This window comes from Vanacampus margaritifer, chromosome 2, assembly GCF_051991255.1.
Source record: "Vanacampus margaritifer isolate UIUO_Vmar chromosome 2, RoL_Vmar_1.0, whole genome shotgun sequence".
Lineage (NCBI taxonomy): Eukaryota > Metazoa > Chordata > Actinopteri > Syngnathiformes > Syngnathidae > Vanacampus > Vanacampus margaritifer.
In genome coordinates, this window is record NC_135433.1 from 1,071,538 (window position 1) to 1,097,996 (window position 26,459).

General features: G+C 41.1%; 1 protein-coding gene across 1 annotated transcript; it reads right to left on the minus strand.

Annotated features, from left to right (window-relative positions):
• Positions 1-489: 489 nt before the first annotated feature.
• On the minus strand, positions 490-26,280 carry larp4b (La ribonucleoprotein 4B). The gene is made up of 17 exons (XM_077556965.1): positions 25,637-26,280; positions 22,140-22,273; positions 16,259-16,412; positions 14,786-14,944; positions 14,047-14,125; positions 13,084-13,220; positions 11,685-11,788; positions 9,348-9,458; positions 8,775-8,828; positions 8,398-8,607; positions 7,180-7,283; positions 6,821-7,087; positions 6,706-6,730; positions 6,441-6,617; positions 5,492-5,715; positions 5,278-5,392; positions 490-5,060 (listed from the first exon to the last, which is right to left on the minus strand). The coding sequence occupies exons 2-17, from the start codon at positions 22,218-22,220 to the stop codon at positions 4,743-4,745; spliced, it is 2,319 nt and encodes a 772-aa protein (XP_077413091.1). The 5' UTR covers positions 22,221-22,273; positions 25,637-26,280; the 3' UTR covers positions 490-4,742.
• Between the last annotated feature and the right edge of the window lie 179 nt (positions 26,281-26,459).

Consider the following 26,459-nt stretch of genomic DNA (forward strand, 5'->3'; position numbering starts at 1 on the left):
CCTCACTAGTCTAAACATGACATTGTGATATTCCATTTGTGGAATGTGAGTTATGCAGAAAAATGCAGTCATTTTGCCACTTGCTGTCAACTGAAGATGACATCACAGTTGCTCAGGGTTCAGGCAACGACCAATCACAGCTCAGTTTCAGTGAACAGGTGAGCTGTGATTGGTCGTGGCCTGAGTCCTGAGCAACTGTGATGTCATCTTCAGTTGACAGCAAGTGGCAAAATGGCCGCCTTCTGACATTGATTAAAAAAAAAAAAACTGCTGGGTTTTCATATTCCACTAACACAATATTAACCAAAATACCGTATTTAGACTTCATAGAACATATTGTCTCTCACACAAAAAAAGGGTTGCCTTTCTCTTTAAAAACTTAATTCTGGTGAATAAGCAAACAATTCCTCACTTGTCATGGGTGAAGTAAGAAAGATAAATAACAATGAGTGTTTGTAAAAGTAAATAAAAGACAAAGCGCAGCGCATCTCCTCAACAGTGCCTAAATGTTTATTTTCCAGTAAGCTACATTTATTTCGTCCAAATGAGACAAGTTGAACATCCTGTCACATGAGTAACTTAAATTATCTCTAAGCCAACCACGCACTTGATTCCAGTCGCACAATGAAGAAAAAAAACAACAAAAAGGTCATATGGTAACAAAAAACAAGACAACGCAAAAAGATGGTTAAAGGTTGTCTTTAAGCGAGCTCTGACGCAGAGTCCACGATTGTCCACAGCCGTTAGCGTAGCAAGTAGGTTAGCGCTAATGAGTGAAACCACAGTGAGTAGATAGAACTTGAGTCTTGCGCATTCCTCAGGTTATTACAAGATAAAACTCATTTGGTTATTTTTCTCAGTTGTGTCCCATCAAGGAGAGAATGGCACGGTCAAAACAAGCCAACGAGGCGAGCAACGTCAACGGTCACACGGTTGCTCGGGGGTTGTCGCAAACAATTGAGATGAAGGCAGCCATCTTTGTGGAAGGGCGGCTCTTTTTGTTGGCGCAGGCGTGCCCGCGCGGGTTCACAGTTCAGAGTCCGACAGGTCAGGCGTGCGATGCCGGGAGACGGCCAAACTCAAGGCTATGTACACGCTAGCTACACACAAGCCACAGACACAGCGCCCTTCTGTGGTCAAACTTTTTTTGAAGAAGAAGAAACTTGCGCCAGTGACTGACATAAAAAGTTTTCAACCAGACAACAACAAAAATACGACAGTTTCATGTTCCTAATGTTGAGGCAGAATGAACATGTCAGGAGCCAAATCTAGCCACGTGCTAACTAGCGGGTGGCTAACGAAAAGTACGCACCAGTTAGCCTGTGCTTCAAATGTGCTTTTTCGCGTCACAACCTCAGCAGCGCACACGTCAGATGCAAAAAAAAAAAAAAAAAAAAAAAAAAACCAGGATCATTGTTACAGTAGCCAAAACAACATTGCAGAACTTGAATGTGCATAGCTTAGCTTAGCACCAAGATGGGAGTTGTTACGATTGAGAATAAGGCTCATCAAAAAATACACACAAAATGTTAGTCAGTGTTCGAAAATGCACAATTAACACTATTTTTATTTTTTTACCGAGATGTCTTTATGCTAAGCTAGGCTAGGCTAAGCTAAACACATTCATGAGTTTGGTTGGAATCCCTCACACCCGAAGGGAAGTTTGTTTTCCAAAAAGAGGATGGGAAGAAAAAAAAAACAAAGCAGTTGAGGAATTTGTGATCTTTTTGCATTGAGTGTTTTTTTTTGTTACTTTTTTTAGTGGGATTTCAACGATGTGTAAACAAGACAAAAAAACACGCCCATGTGTGATGGAATGAAACCAAACCAAACAAAAATTAAAAAGACAGTTTGTCAACATTTACACGCAAAACAAATCAAATTAGAAAAAAAAAGTTCTGAAAAGCACAACATTGTCATTTTTTGTTGTTCAAATCCTACATCCAGCTCGTTAGCAACATTAATAGATTTTTTTTTAGGTACCTCTTATATTTTTTAATCTGAGTATTTACAACTGTACAAGCAAAGCACACACCTCAAAGTGCATAATATTTAATACAGTATCAACGCTGTTTGCATTTACACGGTTTCACTTTCTCCCGCCAAAAACAACCTGAATCCTAACTATTCTTTTTTTGTTTTTTCTTTGGGGGGGGGTAATACAAAAAAAGTGGCAAAAGGAAAACAAGACGCTGACAGATTTATTTGCACTCTGCCTTACGTCACTAAATATTTCCTCTTTAGTAGCGGGGGGACAAACACTCGACTCTTATGCTCGTCTGGTAAAAAAGTTAAGGCAAAGTCACTTTTCAAGTTGAAATAAAGTTCAAGTTTCTCAAACACGGGATGGAAATCATTTTGCGTGTGGACGACGCCTGCCTGCTGCTGCTACTTCTTCCCCTTTTGCTTAAAAAATACAAAAAAACAAAAAAGCAATCAAGAAAAGGGTCAATAAACAGCTCAGCTCCAGAAATGAGCGTCATCTTTCTCTCGGCAACAGCAAAGAAAAACAAAAGCCATCCGCGTGCATCTCAATCATTAAAAAAAAAAAATAGTCACAATATTTCCCTTCTCTTGCTGGGATTACCCAAAATGCTTGTGAGGAAGGAAGACACGTTTGTGGAGTTTCGACTTTGACTCACTCATTATTTACAGTTGAAGCAAAGATGCTGCTACGGCGCACTCCCCGTCAGGACCACTTGCAGGCGCTCTTTCCTTCCTCTACCGCTTTTCCCCACCAACCAACCTCAAAACAAAACGAAACAAAAACATATCCTTCGACATCTTCTAGTGCCATCGAACTTCAACTCAAAAGCACGGCAGCCGCCCGACCACCACAGGAAGGACCAAATAAGGTTGTCATCCAGGAAGGAAACTTTGGCTGGTCTGACTCGACACCACATGCTTTGTTTTTCACGTGCAATTTTCTGCACCTTCTGTAAATGGCCAATGCAATCCCGCCATGTTTTTCATAGAGAGCGAACATCATAACGAATTTGCACCCATGCCTTCCGAAGCCCACAAATGCCACCAATTGAACAGCGCCCGCGTCTTTTTATCAAGTGCGACTAAACTTAGTGAACCAGCAACTCAAGCACAACTTCTTCCCTCGCACCTGCATCTTTAGTCAAGCGCAAGGCCAACTTGCTAAATCGCACCCAAGTCTTTTCAAGTTTGCCAATGCTAATTAGTAAGTGGTGTGTAACCCGAGGCTTTCGTAACGCAAGCACAACTTCGACAGTTGTACCCACACTTTTCGGAAAGCGCGAGAACAAAATGACTAAGTGGCACCCGTGTCTTGTGAAAATCATACGACTTAGCAAGTGGCACTTCAGTAAAGCACGAGCGCAACTTGCTCAGATGCGATCTCATCTTCGCTAGCTCTCGAGTGTGACTTACTAAGTTGCACAAGTGTTTTTCAGAAAGCACCGGACCAATTTAGTCGCACCTGCGTTTTATCCAAGTCTCAAATGTTCCGATCACCACCGCAGCTAGTAAATAGCGCACAAGGGTGCAACATAACTCACGCAAGCTCATTTGGAGACGCGTTCGGTGCAATTTACCTATTTGTGACCACCACACACGCAAAGGATAGGCGCATCTCGTATGAGCTACTTTTGCAGCAGGCGAGAATAAGTGGTGCTTGCCCCCCCCCCCCTCCCCTCCAAAAAAAACATGAAAGTTGTCTTTTGAGTTCTATCCCAAACGTTCGTAGTCTTCCATCCTGGCCTGTCAATCAAAGAGCTCAAGTCAAGCGGCCAAAAATGCTGGCTGCCTCAAGCGGAACATTTCGAGTTCACGCTGACCAAACTGGCCGACACTTCCCGTGATGCCGTCCCGTTTCGTCCTCTAGATGAGACCGCGTCGAGCTAACAGCGCCACCTGGCGGAGATGGCGGTGACATGCCGCAGAACGAAGCGTCTCGTAAAGAGTGTGCAGAGACGTGGTAGCGTATACAAAGGAAGGCCACTAAAAAAAAAAGAAGACAAAAAAAGGGGGGGGGGGGGCGCCGACGCTGTTTAACTGCTCGGAGAGTGTTGCTTGTGCTGAGGGTTGCATAATTGTGGGGATCGTTCAAGTTGCTAACTTTCCATGGAAATTTAAGGGGAATGAAAAAGTCATTTACAAAAGCTGATAATATGGTTGAGCTAAATATATTTGTCATAATCCTGATTAAAACAATCAGATTTCACATGACAGACTTTAACTTACTTGACCTTGTTTTTCCAGTTCTGCTCGGTCCAATTTCTTGCACTGTGCTGCGAGCCCAAAATATAAAACCACGAGCAAAAAAGCCTATTTAGCATGAAGGCCTGCTTACGACAAAACTAAAAGCTTCTATGTTGACATGTTTAGAAATGAGCCTCAACTCCCAATTTATTCCCATGGAACGTTTTCAAATTGGACCATTTCCAAAATTTGCATCCACTTTGACAACCCTACCTGTGCCACAAACAAAAAAAGAGACAACTAAAAGTGACCATTAAAAAGAACAAAAAAAAGAAGGCTGGGGAAAAGCAAATAAATAGACTAAAAAAAATGAGACGGTGCTTCACATGCACAGTAAAGTGCTTTTTGTCTGCAAGCCCTGATCCAGAAAAGAAGGCGTCATCTTTGCTCGTGTTGAACGCGTGGAGAAGAGAAGAACAACCGAGTAGCCCTGACGTGGTTCCTTTTTTTTTTTTCTCTCTCTCTCTCGCATCAATGGAGTAGATCAGAAGGAAGGGGTGAAAGGGCAAGCCCTACAGGGGGGACTTGGGTGGGGTGTGGTGAGAATCCTTCTTCTCCGGGTGCGGCGGCGCCGGCGGGGAGGCCCAGTGGCCGGCCGGCCTCCGCGTGTCCCGCGGGGGTCTTCCCGGGGCCAACTTGGAGGACGGGGGGCAAGTCTCTCTGGCCTGGGCGTTTTCCGCTGCCGGGCCTGAAATGTCGGGGCACTTTCTTTCGTCTCCTGCGGGGGCAGAACCTGCCGGCTTGGCTTCCTTGGGGGCGAGCGGCTGCGTCAGTGCGGGGGTCTCCTTGGCCCGCTGGCAGATCTCGGCATAGGAAGGCTTCCGCTGCTCCTGCCAGCAACAAATAGTTGGCCATTAACAGAACATCATCAAAACATATTTCTCATCTCTCTCCCTATCTTTAAATACAGCATCTTGTTATCAAAGAACTATATTGAAATGAAGGGAGGAGCTTCAATTGGTCAGGTCATATAGCCTTGTCGAATAGAAAAAGACCTTTGACCTTGTTTTTTTGTTGCGTTAACTGCACTCTTAAGTGTGCACTAACCGTTGCGGCACCATTGACTTGCACCGACTTGCTGGCGGTGGACAGCGTGCCGGGAACTCGCTCCACCAACAGCTGCACCTCCTTGGACTGCTTCACCTCCGACATCCTGACTTCCCTGAAAACAAGCGCCGTCAAATTAGCCATCAAATCCAAATCATCGTGTCTCGGCCCCTCATGAAAAGTAGCTGTCTAACCCCGCTCGTGTGGTTCTTACGCTGCTGGGATGGAGGTAGGTGGTGGCGGGCACACCGTGGGGGTCCAGTTGGAGGCTACAGCAGGGGCGGGTGTGGTGGACGAAGATATGAAGCTCACGGGCGTCAGAGAGAAGGAAGAGGAGGAGGACGAGGAGGAGGCGGAGGAGGAGGTGGCTGTCCGAAGAGCCTCTTTGGGGCTGACCGAAGCCGAGGCTCCTCCGGGACTGGAGTCGACGCTCACGTTCTGTGCAATACATAAACATCAAACCATTAAACCTGCTACGGTGAAATGAAGCATTTTAGAGCACAACAATAGAAATAGAAAAAAAAAAAGCCTGCAAAATGTATGTTTTGGTGGCCCTGCCGAGTCATCATTTAATAAGGTCGCAGCAATCAAATATTTTGCCATTCGGACCTTCTGCAAGTCTTATCAAATAATCAAGTATTGGGTGAAGAAAAAGTACTTTTGTTTAAAGAACAATTATGAATACACAAGAGAAAATAACACATTTCCCTCACTAATAAATGAATGATGGATTGGGTTTGATTTTTAAATCACCTTTTTTTTGGTATTTTCTATACTGGGCTGTGAGACATGAGAACCACATTAGCGATTTTTTTTTAGCGTAATCCTACTTATTAAAAATGGAATATGGCAGCCGCTACTTTGCCAGGCTGTCAGCATCAAAGCCCCTCCCCCTTTAAACTCCCCTTAAACAAGTCCGATGGTTCCTGCCAGCATAAATGGGGCACTCACTATATAAATAAAGATGACTGGACTTGGGTGGCTATTCTACAATGTCAGCGTTATCAGCATTGTTATTATTTTTTTGTATTATTTTTTTAGGTGAGCTTAGCGATTGAACATGATTTCGGATGGTGAACTTTGGGTGGGCCGACACAGTCACGTCGTGTCCCTTGAACCACCGTTAACGTAACCAAAGTCGGTGTGGGCGGAGCGAGGCGTACTCTGTCCTTGGCGGGCGACGGGGCGCCACCGCTGGTCAGCCGGTTGTCAAAGATGTCCTCCGCCTTGAGGTGACCGCTGGCTCCAGGCAACGGAGGGAAGCTGGACAAACCCAACTCGAAGCTCGGAGACGGAGGCTTGGGTGGAGGCGGCGGAGGCGGCGATTGCGGTGTCACTCGCTTGTCGTGCACAAAATCGCTTTGCGTTAAACAACAACTTCACCTCAAATGGAAAACGGATTTCTCCAAATAGGGGGAAAGGACTTACTGTAAACTTTTCATCCCTCTTTTTCCTAGAAGAAGAAGAAAAAGAAACATTTTTGAATATTTTGAGGACAGCCCACGTTGCAGAAATTTGCTGCCAATTGATGACAGCGGCGTACCTTCCTCGACCCATTCCTAAGGGGCAGTAGTCTGTAGCGGTGGTGAAGTCGGACACTCGGCCAGTGCCCACAGTCTCCCGGCGGGTAAAGGCAGCGGCGGAGGGTAACCTGCATCTGGGCTGGCTGACGGGGAAGCGCGTGGGCGGGCTGCTGCGGACGCCGTTCAGTCTGTCACTGGGGAAGCTGGGAAAGAGGCCCGGGCTGTCCAGGAGCCCCGTGCGGTCCGCGGCCGGGAGGGTCGGCCTCAGGTGAGGCTTGCTGTGAGTCCTGCGAGGAACAAACATGAAAAAAAAAAAGTTGCCTTCTTCCAAATCACTTTTGGTTCCCTTTTATGTGTAGTAAAGTAGTGAAGCACCCACCTGGTCCTGGGTGAGTGGTGTCGGACAGTGAGAGGAGTGGTCGCTGGTTTGAAACTGGCTGATGTGAACCCATTGATGAACTGATTGTTGTGAAATGGAGAAACCTGAAAAAACAAATACAATCTTCAGTAATTAACACACAGGCACACATACTCCATATAAAATACAAAGTAAAAATAAATACACAACAAATATAATTAAATATCAATAATAAATAAAAACACTCTGCTCTTACATTTATTTATTTGATGCTGTAGACGCTCTGCCAGGACGAAATGTTATTCAAATGAGGGGGTGGTCCTAAGCGAGTCTTGGTACACGCTTCATTTGGACTCTGGTGTTGCAAATTGCCTTTCAATGGTCAAGTAAGCGGGTCGGCGAACGAGGAAGTCTCGCCGGCTTGCATTGGACGACTATCTGGTCCACTGTCACCTCCACTTCTTGTGCAGCAACTCAAGTCGCAAAGGCGGACCAACCCAAGACACGCTTAGGACCGCCCCCTCATTTGAATAACATTTCATCCTGGCAGAGCATCTACAGCATCAAATAAATGTAAGAGCAGAGCATTTTTATTTATCGATAGATAGTTTAATTCTATTTATATATTTATTTATGTGTTTATTTCAACATAAATTTTTATTTTAATTTTTTTTAATCCCTTTTTTTTAATGTTTTTATATACATAACAGCCCAAAAGTTTGGACACACCTTCTCATTCAATACAATTGCTTTATTTTCATGACTATGTACATTGTAGATTCTCACTTAAGGCATCAAAACTATGACCACTAACAAACGCATTTGGAGTTATGTACTTAAAAAAAAAAAAAAGTGAAAATACAAAAATAAATCCATAAATAAATAGCCACTGATGACGTATCCTGATTCCTGTAAATGAAATCCGCCTTTGTTTAAAATTATGCACGACAAGTATTCATGTGTTACTGTAAATTTTGGCCTGTACTGTATATGATGAAATTGAATTGAACAAAAAAATCTGAATTGGGCATTCATGCCCTGCAGTGTGAATTCTTGCCTAAAACCGATCTCAGAATCAACAAAAGGTCGATTCAGCGGCTGCTTTCAACAGTAATAAAGCTTCTTTTCTGTACTCCAGTTTTTTTGTTTTTTAAAGCCTTCAAGCAGAAGATTTTGGTGCACAGCTGAAGACAAGTACATTTTGACTCCGCTAATGATCTGATTGCAACGACTTGTTACCAGCGTGGGGTCTATGAAGCTGTGAGCGGCCGACCAGGCCTGCGGTGTGATGAGGCTGTAGAGGGGAAACTGCTGCTGGGGGCTGTACACCGGCGGGATGTAGTAGGACGTGGTGTAGCGCTGCTGAGCGTACGGGTTCACCTCCACTGGCCGGTAACCGTTCTTTGGCATGAAAGTGTTCAGAGCGATTGCCTTCGCCTTTATTCTCGCCTGCGCGACACCAACCACGTCATCATAAAATTGCACCAATCTTACATACGCGCTATGCACAGTACACATTTTGGTGACATATTTACATGCAGAATTGAGGGAAAAGCTCACCAAGCTTACTTTTACAATCTATTTATACAGAATATATGATGAAAATATCTTTTCACCTTGATCGGCTTCCCTTGAAAGGTTTTCACCTCCTCCCGGAGGTACTGATATGCCTGGAAGAGGAGAACATGTTTTTGTCATTTCCAACTGACAGTGCAGTGGCGCTTTAAGATAAAAGTTTAGTACATTCCGCAACACTCTTATCTCAAGTCATTTTTTCCCATTGAAATGAATGGAAATGCCATTAATCCGTTCCAGCCTCCCCAAAACACACAACAATTTTTGTAATGCGTCTCTTAAGTCAAATAGCACTCTTTAATATTGTACTTTAGAAGAAAAAAAAGAATAATAACATAATTAAATACAATGTAAAGAAGTAAACCGTTTGTATATGATGATTTATTCCATCCCTTATACTGCGCCACTTGGGTGCAGTATAATAGAGTCAGACACACTCAAGCCAAATCTTTTCTTTTTATTTGCCAGTCATAAGCATGACGTCATTTCAGGAAAAGACACTTGGAAATGTGTGTGTCTAACAATAAATATCTGCTACAATCACTATACAACTCAAACCTAACAAAATGGATACAGTGGCGTGTTTGTGTGTGAACGCCCAACATGGTTTTTACCTGTTGTGCATCTGCTTCGGACTCAAAGGTGATGAACCAGTTGTCATTGTAGGCAAATTCACAGTTGATGAACTTTGGTAGGTTGTCTCCTTTAAAAAGAGCCTCCACCTCCTGTGAAATAAAACATCAAAAAGTTTCACTATTATGCATACACATTTACAGTTGTGACTATTGAATATTTTTAGAATAGATTTTTCTATTGATTATTCCTTCGATTAATCAGATTTTTTTATTTACTGGATTAAAATGTACTGTAAAATATTTCGTTCTTATAGTTTATTCACCGATTATTTTTGTTTATTTGGTTTTGTTAAAGGATGAATCAGAAAAACAATTACGCAATATCCCACGAAAAGGCGTAGAGGGTTTGATACACACTTCTGAGCCTACTTCAGGGTTAACTACGTGTCAATTACAATTTATTCAGAGTGATGGCTAATGATTATTTTTGTAATAGATTAAACTGAAAATGTTGATCATTGTTAATTACAAGCAGAGGTTAGGAAATGTCTTATTTCAATCAAACACAAAAGATAATCGGTCTGCTTTTATGGAGGACTACGGAAATCGAAAAAAGTTTTACTTATGTGAGGCTGACATCAGAGGATTTAGACCATTGCTCTAAACCCGGGGTTCTCAATTAGAATTGTAAAAGGTCCAGAAAATACATTTTTAGGAAGTCATAGGTCCACAGTGTGTCCGTGGTGGCAAAAAAATGTGGCCTTTTCCTTCTTCTTTTTTTAAAACACTCATTTTATGTAGTTTGAAGCTGTAATAATGACTGGAAGGCACACAAACATTTATTTTCACTATCACACTGATTCTTTTTTGCCTAGTATTAAGAACTCAATAAAATATAAATAAACAACTTTCACTAAATGTGAATCAAATTGTTTTGGGAGTTCAATGTTCACATCTTAAAATTAAAGTGTCCTTTCAGCAAAATGATCATGCATCATGAAATCGTTTCTTGTGCTTAACAGGATCCAGCTATTGCGTGAGCACGTTTTGCTTTTCTGTCATTCACAAGATCATTTTTGTGTGAGAAGCCTCATATGACTTTTTCAGCTTTTTCTTTTATTTTCTCTGTTCGGAGCTCGTATTTTGGGGGCGCAATCTCGCAGTGGCGCTTCTCATAAATGCGGTTTTGTTTTCACTTTTTAATCAGAGCCACCGTGTATTTGCATTTTGCACAAAAGAACACATTGGCTTTGTGCTTGATGGAGGTACGATAAACATGCGTCATTCGTCAAGAAATCTCAGCGATTATCAGCATCCATCTTTCCGACTTGCCATTTTGATGTCGGGTGCGAGCATGCATCTCTACCTCTCACCTGTCACTCAAAATGACATGCTGTTTTTTAGGGCTGGGTATCGATTCTTGTTTCTCAACAATTCAGTTCAATTAGATTTAAATTTTTCCCAATTTAATCTGAACCACTTCACTTCAATCCGATATTAAACATCAACTCTTCTTAAATATCAAGGACTTAAAAACTTCACAAACATTAAATTCCAAATTACATTTTGTCGATGAAGTAACTGGTTAAATTAATTAGTAGTAAAATAACTTAAATGTTACACAAACATTGGCACCAGCAAGGATGAGATGAAAATATTTTCATAATTGTAACTCAATTGTAAATATAAATGAAACATTCTGAATTGTCTTAAAGTACAGTAAGTCAGGTCTTTCATAAAGGTAAAAAAATACTTTTAAATTCATGTGAACAGTAAATGTCAAGAAAACAGTCAAATATATATATTTTTTTAACTCTGCCTTTAAAATTTTACTTTATTCTAAATATATGGGGAAAGGGATATTGAAATAATCTATTCATGGTTTTATGAATTGATATCAGGCTTGAAAAGAAAAATCTATTCAATATTCATTATTGATCATTTTTTTTAAACCCAGCCCTACTGTTTTTTTTTGTTTGTTTGTTTTTTGCCCTGGGCCCACAAAGAGGTGGACACAGTCCACCTATTTATTGCAAACCTAGGCTGAAACCGATGAATCCATTATCAAAATGGATTCATCGTGACACCTCCACATCCGCTTGTGCACTCAATCATTACATGCTAAGCTCACTGTTACACGTGTATCACAACAATACTAGTAACACTTTCCACATGGACTTTTGACTGACAGTTTTCATTTTGAGACACTGGCGACATGACCGAGATAGAAGACCATTGTCTCGGTTGCCTCCGGGATGACGAAGCAACCGACTACACGTAGAAGCCACTGTGCATGTCAACGATCTGTGACAAGCGTCCTCATTGGTTGATAATCAGCAAGTTGAAATGTCTGACAAACAGGACAGGTCCACTCACATCAATGGGAGTGCTCTCGGGAACCTCTCGGAGGATAACGATGCAGCGGTTCTGATTGGGTCGCACCTTCTCCCCCTTCTCATCCACTTGGACCAATGGCAGAGCTGGAGGAGGAAGATGTCACATGACGTTATGTGTACGTGTGTGTCACTTATGTGTAGGGGTGGGGCTATGGAATATTTTTGGATTGAATTATTCTACCAATCATCTCATCCGTTACTCGAGTAATCACATTAAAATGAATAGCAATACAAAATCTACATTTCTTTCTAACTAGCAGTCATGTTTTCCTAATTGTGTTCGCTTGTATAATAGGGCTTTGCAATTAATCTAAATTAAATTACAATTTCAGTTATTACACACAATTAGCATAATTGTAAAAAAGAAAAAGATTAATACTAGTTTCGAGTTTTTTGACTTGAGTTTTAAATTTTTAAAATAACTTATTTCATAAATTTTGTTTCATGCAAAATAAACTTGCATAATTATAGTGTTTCAAAGAATTCTCTTTGTCTTAATCATTTTTACATTCAAAATCTTCTTCTTTTGTACCCCAAAAATAATTGATCGTCATAATCGTGATTTCAATTATTACCAAAATAATCGTCATTAATATTTTCTTCATAATCGAGCAGCCCTATTGTAGAGCTCTTTCAAGTCAAGCCTTTCCTAAATTTATGCCGAGCAACAGGCAAGGCAAAACAAGTTTATTTGCATAGTACATTTCATACACAGGGCAACTCAATGTGCTTTACACAAGGAAATAAGCATCGACAAACACAGCAGTTAACAGAGCAAGAAAACAAAAGTAGGTTACAAAATTTACTAAAAGAGCACACACACATTGATAAAATTAGACAGCAAACTTATAGACTTAACTCATTCCCTTGCAGGCATTTTTACTGAAGCAATCCCCTTCGCTCCCAGCTGTTTTACTGGATTTTGACTGATTTTGCAAGGCCAACAGAATATTTTGCTCTATTGCTATAAAAACATGGAACGCACCAAAAGAAACATTAGTAGTTTCTTTCATCCGTTTCCGTTTTGCAGCAATTACCATTAGAATATAGCTACGTTTCATCATTATTCACAAATCTGTTTAAAACAGTGGGGAAAAGAGCCTTTTTGCAACACGGCCCAGGTTGATCTCATACTCTGCTGCCCCCTGCTGGCCGTTTTTTGTAATAACTACCATTGCTTTAAGCGTTCTCTTCAGGTCAGAGGCTGCATCAAAGCCTACAGTATGCTCTAGCATCAAAAAAACAAACAAAAAAAAACAACAACTTATAAATACGTTTTTGAGACCATGGCAATATTTAAAATAGAACGTTTTTAGAGATTTTGGGGAGCAAATGAGTTACGTATGACTCAAGTCAAGTGCTGAGATGCTCAAACTCACAGCGTAAAATGTCCACGATGAGTTCCACGTCCGTGCTGAGCTTTTTGATGTGATCCAGATTGGCCACCGTCACGATTGGCACATACTGGTCGCTGTCCATTTGGGAGATGAGGTAAATGTCACTGGCCAGGTTCTCGCTGAGGGACAAAGACAAGGCATGATTGCTTAGTTACACTTTGTGGTTGGAGGAGAACAGCAGGGATGTGATTTGACCAAAGTGAAATTATCTGAAAATTTAGCCGGGGGTCTGGGGGTCGCTGGCACCCATCTAGGTCCAGGGCAGTGCCCTGGTGGGGGGACAAGGTGGGGCGAAGCCCCCCGGAGCTCATGGGTTTTCCGTGTTTTTAAGTACTTTCAATGCACTCACATGACAAAGAAATAGACAAAACAACAGCATAAATTTTCAATGTATATTGAACTATCCCATATAAAATGGCAGTTTTAGTCAACTCAAAATCAGTCACATTCAAAAACATTGGACTGCCTTTGCTTTTAAAAACTATCACTGAGAATATCATCATATCTAACTAATGTGATTACTAAGTTAACACATAAATAATGTTGAAGAGTTCAAATTTCATGAACAAATAATTGTATCATGACCAAATGAAAAGTAACTCATATTAGAGCATACCACAAATGTCTTTGTTATAGCAGAAGATGTTATCTGTCGGAGTCATGTGCATACACAATGAACTACTAAAAAAAAAAATAAAAAAAAAAAAGTTTTTTTTTTTTGGGGGGGGGGGGGTAAAAAAAGCGGAATTCCGCGAATTAGCGGAAAAATCACATCCCTGGAACAGTGATGGACAAGAGTGGCAACTTGGTTGGTGCAACTGTCCTAAATAGTTTGAGAACGGAACTACTAAAAAGCGCTAGGAAGTCTCAACGACAAAATGATAGTCACAAATGAAATGAAGAGCACCGTGTGCAAATGAGCAAAAATAGCTTGAAAACGCTCACCGAGAAAGACAGAATTCCAGGGTTTTCTTCAGGTGCTCCCTCAAAGTTTCCTGGGGAGTCTCAGGCTGGGGTTCACTGACTGTTAAGGCAGAAAAACATCAAAGTTAGTTTTTTTCTAAACAACAAAATGCTGCTTCTTCTTTTTTTTACTGTAGTAACTGAAATGGAAATGTGCATGCATTTAAATGATGTTCAAGGTAAATTTTCAGTTTCAAAGAGGCATACTTGCAATTTAATGTAAGTATACCTTCCCATAGGTTGCCTTCATAACAACCAAAATCACTTAAATTCCTACACAACTACAAAAATAATGAGATTCAAACATTGCGCCCACCCAAAAAAATTACCCTAGTTGAACCGAACTGCCATTAATCATTTTTTTGTTACATAATTTAAAAAAAAGTAGCATTGTACTGTGTGAAAAGTGTTTAGAGAATGCACAGAAAATAATAGTTTGAAGTGTAATTACTTTATGTAGTGTGGTATCCATATGTTGGGTGGGTGCCTTTAAGGGTACCTCAAATTTTGCATGTAACAAAAAACAATTAAATTGGAAAATTTGAACCAAACGCAATCACTTATTAAAATGCATCAAATCGTCCTTTATTGGAGAGATGCCCACCCCTATTCGCAACACACACACATACACAAAAAAACAACAACTGACCGAGCTACAGCTCGTAACTGGAAAAACTGTTGAGTTGAGGCTCTCGTAAGTCAATTGTCCTTTTAGCATCACCTGTTGACGCAGGCTGCTCCGGGAATTCCGGGTAGGGCAGCTCCGAGCGCTCCAGGCTGACGGGCACCGCCTGGGCGGGAGGCTGAGCCGACATTACCGGCACCGGCGGGGGCTCTTCGGGCTCCTGGAAAGACTTGTCCTCTTCACTGGCTCCATAACCTCCGATACAAAAAGACATGAAGTCCAATGAAGCTCACAATTTGCATGAGAAGAACGATCTCAGCAAAAAGCCAGTCATTGTTAGGTGTCGCAGATTTGCGTAACCATGACAAGTAACCTAAAAAAGTAAACAAGTGCCTGAAGACAACTCCATTTGCATGTTTGTCCAGCCTCTCTCATTCAAAAGTGTCTTTTTAGCAGCCTACTGTGTAGATATTTGTTGGGTTGAGAATTCAAGTTATGAGAGTAATGTGATGCGTTACTTTGTTATCAAGGACATTATCTTGAGTGCTACGCACACACACAGTCCAGCGCTCCGCCCTCCTTCAATAAATGTTACAAATCTTCCTCCAGTTTTTAAAGGCTGTCTTTTGAGAGATTTCAGTTATGGAAGTTATGCGTCGTAGGCTATTTTTAATTGCTGCCTGTCAAATCTCAAAATGTTTGAGATTGGTCCCCAAAACTATGCACGGGTTAACATCTTTGCTAACCTTGTGCTGCAAGCTGAATTCTCGCGGGATTTGTGAGTTCACGAACCCCCAAGAAAACATCTTGCATCGAGCCCGCTGATTTTCACGGATCCATGCACTTTTTGTAGGGACCAATCACAAAGTGGTATTGTGTTTGGGGGCGGGATTATGGAGGACCTGATGCCCCTAGTAAAAAAAAAGAAGAAAAGATTATTAAAAATTAGGGGTGTCAGACGATTACATTGGGTAATTTTGACGTGGACGTTTCTGCTGCATCGCAACTGGAATTTACTGAGTAGAGGCTTTCCAAATAAGGAGCAGTCGTTAATTGAGCGTTTAAAAAAATTGGTGCCGTTAAAGGCACTTAAAGTTAACGCAATATCAACGCGATAATTTTGACACCCTTTGTGTGTGTGTGTGTGTGTGTGTATGTATATATATATATATATATATATATATATATATATAAATTTTTCCCCCCCATTTATAGTTTTTTTTGTTTGTTTTTTTAATATCGCAGAAACCGTGGAAACAAATAAACCTAACATGGATGCTGCAATTCTGTTCTCAAAGAATTACTCAGTTTCCTTGTGAATGAAGAACAGCGAGCGGCACTTCATGTTTTTTTTTTTCCAACATACAATATTTTCATCTGTTGACGTGATTGGTCAAAACAAAAGTTTGGTGTGCACAAATTGCGCATTGCCCAATCAGCTTGAAGTATTGGTCCCGCCTTTCTCGAAAGATTACATTGGAGCGGTTCCCGATTGATATTGTGGAAAACTCCCATGAGTGAATCACAATTCTCAATCTGGCTATTGCCAGATGACATCGGTAGGCCAACCTCGTGGGCCGGGCTGGGCCGAGCTCTCGCAGCCATCCTTCCATGGCTCCAGGGCCGCAGTGCACTTGTCAGCACCGCCGCTGGGGCCCAGGCTAAACATGTGGTTGGCCCATGCTTTCGCATTGGGGTTCAGGTCCGAAACCTTGGCGGAATCCTGTGGACAGAACATGATATGAGGCTCAGAGACCGGATAGAAAAAATGTGTTGAATACTCATGCGAGGACATTACATTCACGTTTCTTGGACAAAACAAAAGCTTGGCTCTCAGAGGATAAAATTTATTTTTCAGACCATAAGGCACACTCAAAAATGCCTAACGCGCTAGTGCTGTTACTATCGAATCTTTGTAAAATCGATGATGCTATTGATTATTCCATTGAATAATCCCCTACCGCCCCCCCCCCCCCAATTTTTTTTTTTTATATATTTTTTGTTAATCCACTCAGGTTGGACGTAAATAGAAATGATTGGATTTAAGTACTCAATCTATTATCTTCTATACATCTGCCTTAATAAACACCAAACAAAATTAGCCTATGCTAAACAGTTAGCAATCGCAATTAGCATAAGCGCAGTATTGTTTACCACTTCAGGTAAACAAACACTAACTACCATTTAGTTCACACATACATCATTATATCTACATTACACATGTAATAGTGTCTTAAAAGTCACTTATAGACGATGCTTCAACATTATTCCATGAGTAAACAAGGGTAGAGCTAGCTGTTAGCAACATGAGGGCAATCATTTCCTGTTCCTGTCTTCTTCTGGGCACATTTAGTGCATGACTGCCCTCTACTGGTTACGTGATGAACACCAAAACAGAGTGGAAGGTTATATTTTGTAATAATTGCAGCCAAAGTGCTTTTAAGGACGTTGAGAACTTCCTTTCCTGTGTTTTAGGGAAGCTCAGTGTGCTGCATTAATTTGTCTTTAATTAAAAAACAACTAAAGAAGTAAGTCAGTGATCGTTTTGAAGCAGACAAATAACATCAGCCATTCGGTCACTAGATGGTGCACTAACAGAAGAAATAAAGATCAGGTCACAGCCACCATTCCGATAATGCATGCGTTTGCAAAAAAAAGTCAGTGCATAAAACATGGATAGCCTAAAAATAGTTCTAATTCATCCCTTATTGACCGCCAGGTCCTTCCAGCAGAAAATTTAGGTCTACAGTACAGGCCAAAGTTTGGACACACCTTCTCATGCAAAGCTTGTACTTTATCTTCATGACTTTTACATTGTAGATTCTCACTGAAGGCATCAAAACTATGAATGGAGACGTGGAGATGTGTACTTAAAAAAAGGTGCAAACAAATAATTGAAAACATGTTTTTCTTCAAAATAGTCACTCTTTGCTCTGAATTATTTTTTTTTGCACACTCTTGGCATTCCTTCGATGAGCTGCCTTCAAGAGTAGTCACCTGAAAAGATTTTCCAACAGTATTGAAGGAGTTACCAGAGGTAAGAATGCCCCAAGAGTGTGCAAAGCAGTCATCAGATCAATTTTATTTTGAAGAAACTAGAATATACCGTATTTTTCCCGACTATAAGGCGCACTTTAAAGTCTTCAATTTTCTCCAAAATGAACGGTGCGCCTAATAGTGAGGTGCGCCTTGTGTGTGGCTCAAGGTCCAAAATCTGACAACACATTGCTTACATTAAAAAAAGGTGGCCCTGACTGAAGACAGACATGAGAGCACGGAAGAGTCAACTTGGTGGATCTCCAGGCCCTCCTCTCCCTGCACTGTATTTTTTAAGTCGACTTATCCAACTTGGTCAACTTTTTTCCTGCCCCTACAGCGCACCCTTAAATTTGGTGTGCTTATGCATTACGTAATTCTAGTTGTGCTTACTGACCTCAAAACGATTTTATGTGGTACGTGGTGCACAAAAATCCCTCAATTGCTTGCCAATTGCCATTTACTTACACATTCATGTTTGCGTTGTCATTCTCAACTGCATGTAATCGCTCGAAGGCGTATGTTTTCGTCATACCGCAACTAGAACTACTTCCTGCTTTCGTGAATCATAGGAAATGTAGTCCTACTAGCACAAACGCAAGCTGAGCATCCCTGGTGACGAATTTCCAATGTTAGAATGTAGGACAATATCATTGCTGTCTGGTGCTGAGCAAAAAAATGAGCAGACTTGGATAATGGCGAGCTAGAAAAGTTAGCGTATCTGGTGAGTGAGCTGGATTGTTTACGGCTGTTGAACGGTCAACCAAGATAGCAATTTGCAGCCTAAGTAATAACACAACTAGCAGTCAGTCACCAGATTGAGTAGCGATGTTCAAACGTTTTTGTTCCTTTTTTTTTGTTTTGTCTGTCGGATAATCTCCTCCTCTTCTCCACTCGAAGCAAACACTGTGTCGTTGCAAGGCGAACAAAAGCTAGCAAAAGCCAGACAGGTGGCGCTACGCGATATATCGTGTCTGGTCTGAACCGAGCATAATGGCGTCAAGTCGGTCAACTAAACATAAGAGTACAATTTCAATGAGCATACAATGCTGACAATCCTTATGCATGAAATTGTATTGCATTTTTTTAAGTCCTGTTAGTTGATCTGGCACCTTCTCATACGGTGTGCCTAACGAGCCAAATAATACAAGTACCAAGTTTCGTGCGTATCATCCGCACATTTCTATTGACAAATGCCTTCACTTTTGTTTTTGTCTGTCATGAGCAATGGTGCCTTGCTATAGAAATAACGTTGTCTTGCCTTTACCTCAAAGTGAAATATTTAGCGTGAAAATTGGGGAAAGTGATGTTTTAAAGGTTTCCATCCATCGAGAAAGGTGGAAAGAGGTGCGCATTCACACGATTATTGCGAATACCGTATTTAGCTTGTTGCAAAGTTCGCCGCTCTTTCTCCAGCTGCTCCTCAATGCAAAATGCCCAGAGGGCAACAAAGGTGTCATTCATAAGTTGCTAGAATGCAAGCTGGGCAAATCACTCATCGTTGACTTTATGAATACGGGAAACCTGGAAAACACGTTTCAGTCTTGCTTTTAAAATGCAGAAGTTGATTTTGATGTGTTGTTGTAACAAGTTAGATGAGCCTGTTTATTATTACAGTTATCAACAGATCTGTGTTTAATCTTGCTGCTAGTCTGTAGAGCAAACCTGGTAACATTTGGATATTTTGGTGCACATGGACCAAGAAATTTTGGAACGCGGTCATTGGTTACAAAATGAATCCCTGCACCTCAAGTGCATACTTTGTATCGGTATGACGCTTAAAGCTTGAAAAGACATATAAACGCAATGCAATTCGACATTCTGAGCCCCGCAATAAACAATCTGTATAACTGGCATTTATTTTGTGCTTTGCTGGACAATGTGAAAGGGGCTTTTGTTACGCACTTTTTGCATTTGTTTTTGCTCATTTAAGAAAGATATCTGACACTTGGAGGTTATAGCACCAAGTGTAAAAGTGTAGTTTTCAATGCCACCATCTTAATCCCCTTTCACAATGCAAGTCAAAGCCGTCTTTTTTCAAATGAACGTAGCGATGTGGAATGGGCGGCTCAAAAGCTGGCCTGTGAATTTCCCAGCTTCGTACGTAGGTCGTATCAGAGGCGTAACGTGGCTGTGTCAAAGTTGATTTTGTTTGAGAGGAAACAATTGTCGCTGTCAGTCATCTACTTTATGCATCTCATGCTAGCGTCGCTAATTATGCGGTTAAGGAAGTGTTGTCAAGTGTGTGAACATTGATTAATTAAAACAAGTTTTGCCTTATTGTTTTTTTTCCCTGGAGGGACTTGCATTCATTCTTTTCATACAAGCAAACAAGCTTTGACACTGTTTTATGAGCATGCTTTTTTTTCAGTATTAACTTGCATAAATTTCCACATAAATATTTTTTTAAACATGCATTTCTTTGCGGATAATGTGGAAATAATTGCTTGCTCTAGAAGAAACGTCCTGTTATTCAAAACATGTACATAAACACACTCTCTAATGTCTTTGAGTTGTAAGACATGGGTTATACAATATTGATTGACTACTATAACAATTAAGAAAAGATAACCGAAAAAGCTAAGAAGAAAAAAAAAAGAAACGCTTTTACAATGTATAAAAGGGCAACTTGACTTTGGACAAATCTTTTGTTTTACAGAAAACAATACGACCGATGTGGATGTTTAAGGCTGATGCCGATTTTGATTTTTGACCGATTAATCGGCCAATTAATTCAAAACATAAATATAACTTTGGTCCTTTAAAGTTTACAACTGTAAAGATATGAATTACAGGCAGAACATTTGACAGTTTTATAATACCTTGACCTTTAGTATTGAATTTTGCAACAGAAAACTGGTAAAAATGCTTTTAGTGTGGGGGGGCTGAAAGCCACGATCTTTGTCCTATGCTGCAATTCTGTCGGCCTCGAAACATGAGTCAAAATCCTCAAAAACGGCTGCAAAAATGGCTGGCAGTAAATGAATTAATGTGCAAACTGAAAAAGGTCTAATATCCTAACCAACTAGTTAATTTAATCGGCCGATTAAATCGGTGGGGCTCTAGTAAAAACTAATTTTAAATAATTATATTATATTATATTATTATAAAAAGTTTTAAAACAATCAATACCAACGCATTTGCTCCCAAAAACTTACAAATACGTTCTATTTTAAATGTTTAAGTGTCCCAAAGACGTATTTATACGTTTTTTTCCTATATATATAAAAAAAAAAACGGAATTGTTTTTTGTTTTTTTTTACTGTTACAGCATACAGACGGCTTAGAAGCAGCCTCTGAACTGCAAAGAACCGTTGAATAAATTGTAGTTATCACACAAACAGCCAGCAGGTGGGAGCCGAAAAAAGGAGATCAACCATGGCCAAAAAAGGCTCAATTACTCAAAATTCGAAATAGATTTGTGAATAATGATGAAACTTTGCTATATTCTAATGCTAATTGCTGCAAAACGGAAACAGATAGAAATATACTTTTTTTCCTGATGAAAGAAGAGACTTTAATCTTTCTTTTGTAGTTGTTTTTATAGGCAATAAAACACAATATTCTGTGGGCCTTGCAACATCAGTCAAAATTCAGTAAAAATGCCGGGAGTGAAGGGGATTGCTTGAAAAACAAAGCTGGTTTGGGCGATTTTACGAATGAATGGCGTCTCCATTCATTTCATTAGGTACAGCTAATTTGACATAGGAGCGATTTGAGTTACAAGCGTAGTCATAGAAGAGATGAGACTCCGAGCACTGCTACATGGTATGAAACTCGAGCGTCTTCACTAAGTTTCGCACAGTCTTCGGGTTGCTTTAAATATTGCGACAGTAAACAATTGTAAGTAATAACCTTCCATAAAGGTTGGTCGGGAGTAACCTTTGCTCAAGGTGGCTTAAAGCTTGCATCCAGGCACCTTTCCTAAACATGATAAAAACTCAAACGACCTATCCTCCAAGTGCATCTGAGTCATCTCACTCAGACAGGATAGGAAAGTTTCTTGGCAAAAACGAGAATCTGAAGACAACGGCTGCTGTCCCCTATCCAGACACTGGCTCCTCATCTCTAATTTTTGCAGGACTTTTTTTTCTCTCTCGCCATGACACAGCAGGCTCGTTCACTTCTTATTTAGGCAGCTTAACAAAGCCTTCAGCATACATACGACACCTAGTGGTTGGCAAAGTGATTGATTAGACATGCGGCACAAATCGTATTCGAAATGTAAATACCTCTGACGATCGGGTTCATTTAATCAAGGCCGCCAAAATTGAGATTGCAACTTAAATTCAATTCATTGTGCTGCCTTATGATGGGGGAAAAAAAACGTCGAAAGTGAAGAGCAATATGACGAGGGCCGTCTGTGTGTCCCTTCGAAGTTGAAGTTGAGAGCTTGAGCTGAAGGAGGACGTACCAAATGAGCGTTGTCCTTGGCCTCTTGTACTTGCTGCACCTGTGGTTCAGCGACAACCTTCGCGTCCTGGTCAGACGTCATGAGCCGTCTGCTTCTTGGCTCCTCAGGGAGAAGTCTGTGAGGCACCCAGGAGGCTAGGGACAAACCACAAAAGAAGAAAAAAAATCAAGCAAGGCACAATTAGCTCAGCGCTCAGTCATCACAAGAAAACAAACGCGTGATCTGCAAAAAGAAAAAGCCACACATGCTGGTCGTTGTTACCTTTGCACTACAAAAATAAATACAGCTGATCATTGTTCAATCAATCAATACACCTCCTGTGAGTCAATATGGCCTTCAAGCTCGCATTGATTTGAATGACAAACTGGTTGAGCGGCCGCTTGGATGAAAACAGAAGATAGGACACTTATCTCAATCAATCAATCATTTTATCCTATCGACATTTGATTTGAAACTTGAAAACAACGGTATACCTTGAAACTGGTTTCAACCAGGAAATGTGTTTCCTATTTGCGGTGCCGACCTGGCAACACAATAAAATGGCAATATTTGAATCTGATACCAAACATGATTGCTGAATAGAAGGTTGGGGAATTCAATGGTCCGTCAAAGTCACTGTTTGTGCTCTGCTTTATGACAGCCAAGTGCTCATCCACCTTCAAAATCAAGCTCTAAGCCTCCACAACATGACAGGTGTGCCATTACGGTTAAGAATAGCTGCTGGGTTTTCCCTGGGGGAGGTCGCTTGCCAAGCACAGCCCTGGAGGCGGATGGGGACCGTTTTGGTCTCTCACACTTAACTGTTTTGTTGATTTCTATAACACATGGTCTTACTGATTGGGTTCATTGATTATAGAGATAGGCCAATATGTTTGTTTCAGGGCCGATGCCGATTATTAGTAGTCAAGGAGGCCGATAACCGCTATTTGGAGCCAATATCCATTTTCAGTAAAAAAAATATATATATAAAAAAAAAAAGGGGGGGGGGTAATAATGGCGTAAACATTTTTGAAAATACAAATGCCAATGTTGACTGTAATGTAACGTCTTAAAGCATTTGTTTTGAACCATTTTTCTCACTTTTCAAAATGTATAAGTTTGTTTTGTTTTTTCTTCAAATCTCTAACAATAGACATCCTTTTAAATTTCAAACAATATGTTCAGGGAGCTCCCAAGGTTATCAGTACGCCTTAAAAAGTGAAATGGAACCTTAAACAAGTAAATGCCATAGCTCTCTAATCTATAGTTTTATACAGTAAATATTTTTTCCCAAAATTTTAAAATACCTGAAATCTTAAACTATCACATTTCTTTGTTTTAATGTCAAACAAGAACAAATGGCTCAGAAGGCAACCAGGGTCAGCAAGATCTCTTATAAAGTTAATTGAAAAATTAATTAAATAGTTACCTGAGATTAAAATGGTTTTAGATTTACATTATATCAGCCGTCAGATTTTTTTTTTTTTTTTTTTTAAAGGCGCCGATAATCTGGCTGGCCGATTATCCGTCTATCCTAAATTGATTAAAAGTATGATCGTGAACCCACACAATACTGCGGTTCACAATCTACACAGAATCAGGATGTCACGTGATAGTTGCATTTCGCGTTCCATTACGCCTCCAAACGTCACATTGTTTCAGCAAGTTCCTTTTCTAAAATTAAATAAAATTCGACCATTGCACTATATTAAAATGTCTTGAATCTGAAATAAATCCAACCTAAGTATACTTGGTATGTAAAATTGCCCTGCTGATTCATCGCCCTACATCAGAGGTGGGCAATCTCGGTCCTCGAGGGCCGGAGTCCTGCAGGTTTTGGAAGTTTCTCGCTTCCAACACAAGCTGATTCCAATCAACAGGATCGTTATCAGGCTTATGCAGAGCTTCCTGATGAGCTGATCATTTATCAGCTGTGTTGGAGAAGGGCAACATGCAAAACCTGCAGGACTTCGGCCCTCGATGCCCACCTCTGCCCTACATGATAAAATGTCAACGTCCTCTTGAACGCGGCGGTTGCTTTAGTGGCAACGCACCCCGACAATGCGCTGAGAAAAAGGTCCGTTATCCAGGTAACCCAGGTTTAATTCCCGCTACGGGTGTCATGTTTTTGCAGGTCATTCTTTTTCCTCTTGAATACTTAAAAAAAAAAGGCTTTGAAATGTAGCGCTATTTCGTCCCTCCCGACCGCCAGGTCTTTCGTTTTTGATTAAATGTGATAGTACTGGGGGTTTCATAAAAGCATTTAAGTCATGCTGAGGGGCAAAATTAAAAACAAGTATCAGCAACAAAAAGCTCATTTGTACTTCTATACTTATTTTGACGGGGTGGGGGTTATTTCGTTTTTGTTTCCCATGATATTATTTCTCTCTCTTATGACGTCCATTACAATTATAGCCTGATTGCCAGTTGTGTCAATTAGGTGACGACAGACAGCCAACCGTTAGTTTCCTTACTGGGGAGCTGGCAACACTGGTCTACTGTTTGATTGTAATATTTTACACTTGGCCACCAGATGTCGCTGTGGGGAGATGTTGCGAACGTTCCAAAAGATCGATTCTTTTTGTGAATCAATCGTTTCTCAAATGATTTGATCGTTTCAATGTTCCATTTCTGCCATCCCTACCAATCAGAGCCGTTTACGGCAAAAACAGCTCTAGCAGAAGAGCTGCCAGCCACAGCTAAATATCCACTGCCAATAAATGAAATTAAAATGTAGAGAGCAGGATTTGAACTTCTTGAACTCTTTTACAGGTGGCGGCAAAATGACCACTGCGTTTAATTTTCCCCCTAAAATGTGTTCTAACTTCTCACATACACTTCAGGATTATGAATAAAGTCCGCCTAATTTTTCGATAAACATTAAAGCCCACTACTGCACTACTGTATTTTGTTGATCATTATCGTGCTACTCGACGAAATGTGTGGGTCTTTTATTAACTGCTACTTGGTGTCATAACTTTGACATATGGAGCATTCTCACGGCTTATAAAGAGTCCTAACATTTGTCAAAGGAAGGTGATACGTACAACCATTGGAATCGCCTATCAAAAATCTGTCTGACAAACGCAAGTATGGTTTTACGTAAATCGATTAATCTTCGGAATTTTACACACATGCAACGCGATAAACGGGGAATTTCCAGTGTCAGCAGCAATGCAGGTGGGAGTGCAAAAACGTCAAGTGTTTTGATCACATGAGGAGCACCATGCTACATGCTACATGTCTAGCCCAGCCGAGGCTGACATTGAATCAAAACACCACCAAAATTGAGCAAAGAAACCAATACAGGTGGACGTTCAAATGAGTGCCCAACATAAGATGGCGACCTCCGGCGTGATTTTGCCCGATTGCCCCCCAACCCCCATCGAGATAACATTTAGTTAGCTTCCCTCTGCTAACTTCGCCGGACTTTTTCACAACAAAGCTTTCCCGCAACACTTTTTAGTTGTGTTCAACGAGTTGACATTAGCGAGTCCTATGGAGAATTTGCAACTCACCTGTCAACTCTCGCTGGTCCGGCAAGCCAAAAACAAAACACAGGGGTGGGAAGAGTCCAGAGGGCGGCGCGGGGAGGCAGGAGACGTCGGGGTTTGGACTGAGGCCTACACAGGGGGTGCGCAGGGTATTAACTAGCGGGCTGCCTCGACGAAATAACCGTTGCAGCTCACCAAGCCTCCCCTGGGACACTTCTTGGAGCGTCGGGCGAGTGTTACCAGTCGGTCCCCACACTCCAAAAATTATATCTTTAAATAAATCCCCTGGGAGAAAAAAAGAAAGAAGCGAGGTCCCCCCTAGTGGCACTGCGAGCGAGTTAGCAGGGGGCAGCTAAGTGGCTAGCTAGCTTAGCCGCTTTGCTTTGACCAACTTGGACAAATGTGGCGCGTTGACAACCCCACGCCAGGCAAATCCGCGCACACACTCGGCAAGGAGGGCAGAAGGGAGTGGGTGGGGAAGAACCGAAGCGAATCCAATCCGACAAATGAAGGCGTCAAAGCTAGCCACCGAGCTGCAGACGCTCGTTCGGTTCCTCCCGAAGAGATGACAGAGGGGACAGACGCGATTTCCGAATGGACGCCTCGCCTCAAGCAAACCCTTTCCTTTCCCTTTCGTCTTTCACGCCAAGATCGTTTGCGCGGACGAGATGACTACGCGTCGCCCAAAGACTTCCTGCTTCTTGCGTTCCACTCAAAACTTCACCACAACTTAAGTCGATATTTTCATTGAATTCAAGGCTCTGAAAAGTCGTATTGCTAGCTACATTTCCACACAAAAAATTAAAAGCGTGTTGCAATGAGAGAAAAGGGTTTGTTTTTGGTTTGT